General features: G+C 41.1%; 1 protein-coding gene across 1 annotated transcript; it reads left to right on the top strand.

Moving 5' to 3' along the window:
• Positions 1-35: 35 nt before the first annotated feature.
• Positions 36-10,310, top strand: LOC118405778 (the record flags this gene model as incomplete). The annotated part of the gene is given in 12 exon segments (XM_035805520.1): positions 36-186; positions 764-903; positions 1,959-2,047; positions 2,656-3,724; positions 4,287-4,469; positions 5,147-5,326; positions 5,915-6,091; positions 6,459-6,638; positions 7,079-7,258; positions 7,545-7,752; positions 8,186-8,397; positions 8,973-10,310. Coding segments are annotated over 12 exon segments (2,789 nt in total), but the record flags the coding sequence as incomplete, so codon positions are not given.
• Between the last annotated feature and the right edge of the window lie 349 nt (positions 10,311-10,659).

Raw genomic sequence — 10,659 nt, 5'->3', positions numbered from 1 at the left:
GTATTCTATATAAATCTGTACTCCCCTCTTTATAGGTGTTGCCCCAGGAGATGGTCTACTTGCAGGCATGCTGAACGCAGAGGATGAGGAAGAGGAGTACTCCTCTGGCGCTTCCAAAACGTTCACTCCGTTCATTGTCAATCCACTGAAAACAAAGACGCAAACAGAAAGAATGCTGAACGGAAGGTAAGCTACATTCAAGAAAGTCTCCAGAATCATGGTCATGCATAAGGGAATATTTTTCAATAGCAACTTCATCTCTACAACTGGATGAAATGCGGTGACAACTTCCAGTTTAAGCAAAACCCATCGTTTTTCTTCACCGTCACAAAATGAGTGAGGGATAAGAAAAATGAAAGATGTCACTGAAAATGTCCAGAAGTAAATCGCCATATCTTATTCAGTAGAGATTGAACTGTTTTTGAATATTGTTTACCTGTACATGTATGTCTAACCTTCATCAATGCAATGCTATAATGGTTACTTGTATTGCATACCTTCATGGTGTAACATTCCAAGTTTGTACTGAAGCGTCAGTGGACCAGACCTTTCAGTCTGGCCTCCGGGGTTGACATCTTGAAAAGGAGATAGTCACCTAGCCTGTTCATTCTCCTACGCAGAGGAACCACAGTCGTGTCAATACTCCTTGTGTTACCTCTGCTACCTTTTTTACTCAGACCAGTTAGGCTGAGCCTGTTATGCCAATCCTTCTTTCACAAATGTCACAAGACTCAATCAATACTTTATGTTGCTTGATTGACAGGTTGCTGGACCTGCAGGAGAGTTTCTTCATCAGTCACCTGAACGACAAGCCGCTGTCTGGACCAATCTCCATCGACGTCCCCATCAACACAGAGCTGTTTCCGGAAGGGACACTGCCCGCACTGCTTTTCTGGAACACCGGTAGTTATTGAACTTTGTTTTAATGTAATGTACTGTAACGGTTGTTGAATAGAGATATAGATGTACTCTAAAAGATACAACAAACAGTTTATAATACCAACTATAGCCAATTGTAGATGAGCAAAATGTATGTAAATCATTCATTTGGGAGCAAAGTGTATAAAGTTAATGTAGCATCGGTAAATGTCCTGTGTAAACTTTATACTTACATGTAGCTTCTAGAGGGATGCACTCAAAAATAGACGAACAGCCAACTGCAGACTCACAATTCTCCAGAAATCTAGACAAGGTCTCCTAGCCCTGCCTGTTGACTCCTATTTGCAGCTGAGCCCAAGGCAATCTCGACATAACCACCCAAACTCATATAAACTCATTAAGACCAATAAAGATTGTCTCAAATACTCATACTTCCCAAGAACCACTTCCGACTGGAATAGTCTACCATACTCAACAACCCTTCAAACAGACCCCATCAAGTTCAAGGAAGAGGTTTTACAACACCTAATAAGGAACGGCCAATAAGACAGCAGTACCGCGCCCTGGGTGGATTGCCCTAACATCACAAGGGGTGTTACCCAGTAACAAAACAAGAACAAGAACAAGAGGCCCTCCCACTGACCCTAATAGAGAGTTTGCAGGATATACATGTTTACATATTATATAGTTAAACCCTAGTCACATCAGCCCTACAGCATCAGCTATGGCTAAACAGTTTTATTCAACAACTGTTATACCTCCATCACATGTAGCAAAAATAGATTGGATGACAAGTCTGCGAGATCTAAATTACGTGGAGGCATGGCCCTGACGGGAAGGGGGGGGGGGAACTCTGCCATTTCTTCGTCGGCATCAGGGTCATGCCTCGTTGTAATTTAGAGCTCGCAGACTCGTTGTCCGATCGATTTTAGCTACATGTGACGGGGGTATTATGACAGTCTTTGCCACACAGTGCACATCTGTAGGCAGACTTTGTGATTACCTTCGACGTTAATGACAAGATGATGGCATTAAGTGTTGATGGATGATGTAAAACATTTGCTACGTATTTTGTTCAGACCCCCAACAGTGGATGGATGCCTCCCGCACCTGTCCACCTGAATATGTCTCACTGTATGATGAGGAAAAGAGCTTGCTGAGCGTGAAAGTGAGTAATTTTATTTTTATTGACAAGTGAATGGTTCAACCATCCGAATTAAAAATTCAACAAAATGAGACACAGATGAAATGTACTATAAAGTAAAGCAAGGGTCAAATAGAGGGCAATATATCAGTTTGTACATTTGTTAGCAGATTGTGATATTGTCTATATGATTGGCTAGGTTAACAGTAGTTAGTAGCATTATCTATAGTGATGATCATTTTTTGTTCGGAAAACCGCCCCTCCACCAAATGCTTGTCTCTTTATATAGAACATTGTGATTAAAAGGAAATTTGTAAGAAATAATTTTAAAAACCTTGCTCTAAAACTGAGCATTAGCGGTATCAATATGATCATGAATGTATGTGAATCCTTGTAGACGTAAATGAAGAACTTTCAAATGGCATTTTAATATATAGATTTATTATCACAAGCTATGCAATTTAGATCTTCAGTTCAAAATTTTAAACTTGCACCACCGCACCTCTTAGTCCGAATGCTTTACACTTGCATTGCTTGCTCCATGCCATCTATTTAAGTAGTGGTGAAAGAAAAAGGCTCACGTGTGCATGTTATAAGCCATTATTGACGTATGCTATTACTGTCCACTGCAGGTTTGTTCAACACATCCCATCACTGAACAATCATCAAAGAGACGCCGCCGTCGGTCCACCAATCCAAGGTTCTTCAGTGGCTCCTCGCAGTTTGCCGTGTTTTCTGTCGACAAAACGATTAGAAATTCTGCTCCTGTCATCACGACGCCTTCAACAGTGACCATGGTGGAAGACGCAGGAACTCTCAAGGCTCAGCTCAAGGCCGAAGACCCGGAAGGAGACGTGTTGATCTTTTCTCTGGACACCGAATCTGAGAAAGTTCTGACGGGACACGCTGTAATGAGTCCTGACGGAATGCTGCAGTATACTCCGTGCCTGCACTGTTACGGACAGGACGAAATCGACTACATCGTTCGAGAGGAGCTGACAATCCAGCCAGAAGCGCTCGAGGTTCGGGGGACTCTTACAATCACCGTGACATCAACCAATGACGACCCAGATCTGGTATTCCTAGAAGATGGCGCCAACATTGTTTCGGTTCGCGGCCCAATAGCATACAACCCCTTGCCGCTGCCAATCATGCTTGATAGCCAGCGTGACCTCATGTTTTGGATGTACGATGTCGATGAGCCAGATATTTCAGATGAGCTGGAGTTCCAAGTAACACAACCAACATACGGTAGCCTCATGGAAGTTGGTGAAGCGTGCAAAGCGGTCACATTCACGTCGACCTCTTGCGAAGCAGGGGCCATCGATGATTTAGTCACTTTTAGCGCTGCCGCTTGCACCGTTTGTAGGCCAACCAATCTGAACAACACCGGGTCCAAAGGAATTGACGACGTCTCTTGGGGGCTGACAAGGTTCACATACACCGCTACAAATGAGTCTTTCATGTACAGCTCCTTATTTGGGAAGGATACGTTTACCCTGCAAGGCGTAGACGCGGACGGTGGAGTGTCGAAGGCATTACCAGTCGACATGCTTGTCCTTCAAACCTGCATGAATGGTGGAACGTGCGTCGGCCCTGCCGAGGACCCGAACTGCGAAAATCCCGAAGTGGCCACTGACTTATCTGCCTATTCTTGCAACTGTACAGCAGGCTACCTTGGTGCACTCTGCCACTTGGAGTGTGAGTGTTGTTTTACTTACAAATTTATGATGTGTCATATGCAAGTGATGTGTCATAATGGTTTAACATAACTGCTTCAAACTAATCATAGAGTTGAATTCAACATTTCCATTACATCTCATACTGAAGATGTTTCAAATTGGATGGAAGTGATGTCAGAGACGCTGCCCTATTATTAAAGAGTAACACATGAAGAATAAACATCAAAATTCAAACCTATTGGCCTTGTAGAGACAGGAAACTGAGGTCTGGGGCACAAAATTTATAAATTTTTGTATTCTCCCACTGTTCCCTTCTTAGAGGACACCCATAGACAATTAGAAGTATTACAGACTATACTTACTGAATTATTATTGTTAACAGGCTGCAATATTACTGCAGAAATTATGGAATATGCTCTATCATTTTATCACTCTTTGCTAAGCCTTATAGAATAGTATAGAACCATACTAAGCATTCTACATACATACCACATATCTAAAACTTATAAATAACTCTATGAAACAAAGTGGAAAATTGCACTGAAACAGTTTGCTAATTTGTTGCAAATGTTGCCCTCCAGTTATACCATGCCAACCACCGATTGCCCCAGAGGACGGCTCGTACAGCCCTGTTATCAATGGTACTTTCATCAACACGGACGTCGTGGTCTTCTCGTGCGAGCTCGGCTTCTATGTGAAAGGCGAGTCAGCGCTGATGTGTCAGTGGGATGGAACCTGGAACGCCACCATTCCTACCTGCGAAAGTAAGTTCCAGTGTTAAATTTGCTAGTACATGTAGTTTATGGTCTGTATTTGTATATTAGCCATATGTATTGTATTTGTATAACTGACCTTCAGCATATCACACCAGCTTTGCAGGCAATATTGTGGTGGCACCGCTACTGGTTATATTACACAGATTGACCTGTTACACCTAAGGTCTGCACATCTGCCTGCAAATGATGTGCATGTATCTAGTTAGGATGCTCCTAACGTTCTTGATGGCAACAAATAATGTTGCACAGAATGACCAGTGTTACACCTCGTAAGCTAATGGAAGATCTATCTGTAAGCATTGTTTAAAGATATCTAGTGAGGATGCTCCAACAGACTTGTTGGAAAAAATTTCTATTCTGTGATCATTTTTATACATTGTGCACAGTTGCCACTTTGAAATATTTGCTATGAGCTTTGTTGTGCCTCATTCTATATCTGGCATTCTATATCTGGCACAGTAACTGTTACTTGATAACTTCATGCAGTATCTTTGAATTTGGAAACATTAATGAGAGACTAAGATACATATAGACCACACTGACAGCATCAAGTCAACGAAAAAGACCATGGTTGCAATGACTTGCTTCAAGGTTGTAAGAACATCTAAATACTGATATACTAAGGTTGACTTCAAACTCATGGATTTTCCATCTTTCTGTTTCAGTTGTACAATGCCCAACGATACCAAATCCAGACAATGGTGCTGTTGTCCCCCCTGGTCCCAAATTCTATGATGACTTGGCCTCCATCCAGTGTGACGATGGATACTGGCTGAACGGATCTTCGATTCCTATCCTCTGTCAAGCCGACGGCACCTGGAATGGGACTGTTGGCAACTGCCCCCGTAAGATAGACACTTCCTTCTCAACAGATTTGACTAATAGTAATAATAATCATTATGCAGTGCACTGTTCTTTGTGGCAAATGTGTGTTATTTATTGAACTTAATCAGTGTGAATCATTGGCTCTTCATGCAGATCTTGGCTGCACACTTACATTGTATGTTGAACTGTTGAAATGTAACCAACATGGCACTGAGTGATCGTGTTCCATGTCTTCTGTTCTAGCTGTTCCATTGTCTTCTGTTGTACAGTGTATCTGTTCTTGCTGTTCCATATGTCTTCTTCTGTCCTAGTAGATCTATGTTTTCTTTTCTGTTTCAGCTGTTCCATGTCTTCTGTTTTAGCTGTTCCATGTCCTCTGTTCTGGCTGTTCTATGTTCCATGTCTTCTATTCTAGCAGTTCCACATCTTTTGTTCTAGCTGTTCCATGTGTTCTGTACTTGCAGTTTCATGTCTTCTATCATAATTGTAGCTGTTCCAAGTCTTCTATTCTAACTGTTCTATATGATCCCTGTCATCTGTTCTAGCTGTTCCAAGTCTTCTATTCTAACTGTTCTAACTGTTCCATGTGTTCTGTTCTTCTGTTCCAGCTGTCCCATGCCCAACTGGAATAACTCCTGGGAATGGTACCATGATTCCCCCTGGACTGAAGTACTTCCCGGATGTGGCTACTTTCACCTGTGCAGAGGGATTCAACCTAGCCGGCCCTTCCCAAATCAGCTGCACGGAGGAGGGCACCTGGAGTGCAGAACCCCCTACTTGCAATCGTAAGATATTATCATGATCATAGTATTTTCCACTATCTTCCCTTGTGTGAAAAGTTTGCTTGCATTGGAATACACCTTTCAAATTGATAGCTGCTTGATCAGGATGACGTTATAGGAGAATTTTTTTATGCAACCAGTTTCTACTCGCTCTTGCTTATCGGCTATGTATAGCGTGAGAAGCAGATCTCTAGTTAGAAGCTCTGAGCAGGGTGTCTGAGAGACATGGAAATGTTAGCAAGAGCGAGTAGAAACTGGTTGTGTAAATTTTAAGAACTCTCCTATATCCCCAAAACAACAACCATTGCTCTCCAAACATTTCCTTATAAATGGCTTCCTTAAAGTTTTGAATTTATATTTTCTATTCCAGCCGTGCCATGCCCACCGCTGTCAGCGCCGCCCAATGGTGACGTCACCCTCACCGGCCTAGGTGCCTTCTTCATGGAGAACGCCACCTTCACATGTACCCTGGGTTACGTCCCGGATGCTGAGCACATCCTCACCTGCCAAGCTAACGGCACCTGGACAGGCAGTGCTCCTGGCTGCAGAAGTAAGATCAACTTACAGGTTGAGATAGAGAGGCTTTAGAGGCTTTATTTGTCCAATTAGCTGTGATACAAGATTGTACACTGATAGTCTTCCTGGACATACAACATGACATGACATAAAGTAACACATGCAAAAACTGGGTTTATTTAGATCCACATTTAGATTAGCTTATTACAATATTCATTAAGTACATTGCAGCTACTCTTCCTGTGGTCCTAATCAGCATACATAACTGGACAAAAGTAAATGTAAAGTAAAAGTAAAAGTTTTCTTTTGACTACTTAAAATTGTCTTCAAGTTCCTCTCTTTTCCAACTAGATCTCTTTTGCATATCAATTCATAGTAAGGATATAAACCAGCCATTCATTCAGTTTCAGTCATTCATTCATTCTTTTGTTAGCAAAGAATATATTTTCATAACAATTTTCCTTTCCCCTCTAGTTGCAATCTGTCGGAATTTGACGACTCCAGAACACGGTACCATGGTTCATGATGAGGAGCTTCTGTACCTGGCGGAGGCGAGGTTCACCTGTCCCGATCCCAATCACATCATGGTCGGCCATTCCCTCATCACCTGCCAAGCTGACGAAACCTGGAGTGCACCTGAACCTGAATGCAAAAGTGAGATAACTTTCCATCCTCCTCCTTTAATAGTTCAAATTTGCTCTACTAATAATGTTTTGTACCATATACGTGTAGTGATATATATTGATAGAGTTATTAGGACTCAATATTATCTGTATCTCTGTTACATTTCATCTGACCTTACCTCCCTCATGACCTCAATGAAAAGCGGCCTGCAGACCGATTTGAGCTCCTTATGAATAAATGAGCAAAATTAGAAACAAACAAAATTAATGATCAGCGGCAATACCAACATTCATTTCCATCTCTTTGCCTTTAACAGCCTGTAAGCAGCAGTTCAGCCTCCCTGGGAGCAACTTCCACATGTACGAGCGTCGCTGCTACTGGTTCTCGCGTAGGAGGGATAGGAAGAAGTACGAAGAGGCCCAGAGCTTTTGCGAGGGCGGCGGAGCCGGAGGACTGGTGACGATCAAGAGCGCAGAAAAGAACGCGTTCGTCACCGGCATCCTTAGAGGTTTCCGTCAGCGAAGGTAGGTCTACATTTGATAAAGCCTCCTTTGCAGCCTTCTAGTAGCACTACGACTTCTAGTAGCTACACCAACTTAGTTTTATGGATGGCATCCCCTGGACAACCCAAAACTAATGCGCACAGGCAAAAAGAAAAAAATACAGGAAGGAAATGCTGCTAAACTACAGGATAACTCAAAAAGGTGTTGATGGATTTTGTTTCAAATGAGGTTTCAACAGATCATCATGATTTTTGGTGACTGTATGTTTTCTTTTGCTTTAGGAACTTTGGGATTGGATAGATAGCTCTTTGTTCAGAAGTGCTGCAAGTTTTGACACCAACACCCCCCCGGGCAGCATTTCTTTTGAACAGTAGGGGCTGATTTTGTTTCAAATAAGAATAACTCAAAAAGGTGTTGATGGATCGTCATGATTTTTGGTGTTTTTTTTCTTTAGGAACTTTTGGATTGGTCTGGATGACAATGAGTCAGAGGAGTCCTTCACCTGGAAGGATGGGACAAACTTGGAGAGCGGAGACTTCACCAACTGGAAGTTCCCTCCCAGACGCCACAAGAAACGTGACTGTGTGACAATCCATCGTCAAGGATCGTACCAGTGGGTTCTGGTGCACTGCGACCGAGCCAGAAATGGCTTCATCTGTGAGATGGGTGAGTGTGTTTTTATCTCCATGAAAAATAGAGATATTGTTTTGTGTGTGTCTCTGTATGTGTGACTGTGTGTGTTTTCAGATATTTCTGGTCAACATTAGGTGAACTTTAGAACCTCTGGATGGATTGTAATGATATTTGGGACTGGAAAGATGAAGGTCAAGGTCGATTTGGGCCCCCTTATGTTTTCAGAGATGACGTTATACTTTCAGAGTTGACGGTATACTTAAAAATGAGGTTGCTTCTAGTTAATACGTGTAGAATATTCTTTGATTCTTGAAAACAAGTAAAACATGTACCTTCAAATTGTTAATGTCTACTCAGTGCATCTTGATCACAGAATGTGACTGTCTTCTTTATCATCATCAGAATCTTATGTGTATCATGCTTATCTAGTACAACAGAGCCAGAGTCGTTTTCTTTTTATCATTTTTTATGTAGTTACTATACCAGATCCACAATTATGCTTTTTTTCAATCTTCCAATACTGTCCCTTTTGTAAGCAACTTTCAGGACAGAAAATTGTCTGTTTAATATTAACTATTTGGCACTAAAAGTCTTATTCTTTTTTACAGACGACACCAAGCTTAACTGAAAGGTCCCGTGAAGAACTGGACAGCGCTGTTGAGAACATCCTTGTGCAGCAGTTAGCTTAAGGAACTTATGACAACATACTATATAAGGCAACCCATTTATCAAATTGAATCTACTAACCATTGTTGATAAGGTCTTGAGAGGTGTAAGTTCTTATTCACTAATATATATAGAGAGAGACAGACAGACAGACAGACAGACAGATAGACAGTGCAAGAAAGACAGAGCAAGACAGAGACAGAAGCAGAGAGAGTGAGACTTAGAGACAGAGAGAGAGAGACTTAGAGACAGAGAGAGAGAGAGAGAGAGAAGAGAAATATATATAATCATATATAACCATATATATATACATGTATAATCATCATAACTTTTGATTCAGACGACAAGATATATGTTTTGTCAGCCTTCTACTGGTACTTCGTGTCTCTCATGGTTGAAGATGAAATACCCCAGAAATGTAACCTCCAAGCAAATTTATCATTGGCAAGTAAGTATCCAAAGGGTCAACCAGTATCTAAAAGGCCACTGGAGCCTGTAATTGGTTGGCCCTTTGGGTAATGTCTTACCACCGGTAAATCTGCCTGGAGATTAACAGATATGTTGACTGAATAAGCACAATCTAATGAAAGATCAGCACCAAGGTCAGGGTCAACCACATTTCTTGTGACACTTCATCTTTGACTATTTTGTAAACAACCTACTTCTACATGTATTTCCTTCAATATGTCTTTTTCATCAGCCCTCTTACTAGTGTATAATCAGCTCTGCCACTTTTGGTCGCGTATAAAATACTATGCTTTGCATTCTCATTCATAGGTATGCATACTTTTAACAATTATGACATCAAGTATTTTACTGGTGGCTACTATTACAAATGCACGCTGTGGTCTTAAGGAATCTATTAACTTAAAGAACTTTGATCTAATTTCCAGAACTTTCTAAAGTCAACATTTAATGTAAATTGGTGTTTTTTTATATAAGATAAGTTTGTCATATACAAAACTATAGGGGCATATCATCATATTGTATACTGGTGTATAATACATTTTCTACCGACCATATAAAGTAACTGAATCACCAAGGCCATACAACCATGTTTGAAGCACAGACCACTGCATTTAAAGAAAAACTGTAAATGCAGTGAAATGTTTAGGACAAATCTAAAACAAACAATGAACGCTATTGTCACAGATCGACCATACGTTTTATCTAAGCATTGTTTACTTTTGCAATGATTGTTAACGGAAGCAATAAAGGGTTATCAAATACAATATTATTGCAGTAACTATCTGGTGAATAAAATGAGGTGAAAAAATCCACATGATTGTAGTTTTTGTGATTCTTTGTATGACTCGTAAGTCCATCTACACTAAAATCCTGCGGAAGATGTGTGTCGTGCATTAGATCAAATATCTTTCCGGTGTCATTGCCTTTGCCACCGCCATTCGTAAGGCAATTTGTAAAGAAAGCGATTCCCTTGTTTCAAGTAAGTCCATGTTGATTTGATTAACATATGGTTGACATCCGCGTACGCCATGTCTCGGTCGTTTTCAACAAAAGGTTTCAACTGTAAATCGTACAAAACAGCTGCAAAGTAAGCAAACATACGCCCTAGATATCGAAAACAAGTATCGGAAAACTATACTAACGTCATAAAATACCTACGTC

The sequence above is a fragment of the Branchiostoma floridae genome, chromosome 18 (assembly GCF_000003815.2).
Source record: "Branchiostoma floridae strain S238N-H82 chromosome 18, Bfl_VNyyK, whole genome shotgun sequence".
NCBI lineage: Eukaryota > Metazoa > Chordata > Leptocardii > Amphioxiformes > Branchiostomatidae > Branchiostoma > Branchiostoma floridae.
Note: the sequence above shows the minus strand (reverse complement) of the source record. Positions and strands in the feature narration are given on the sequence as shown.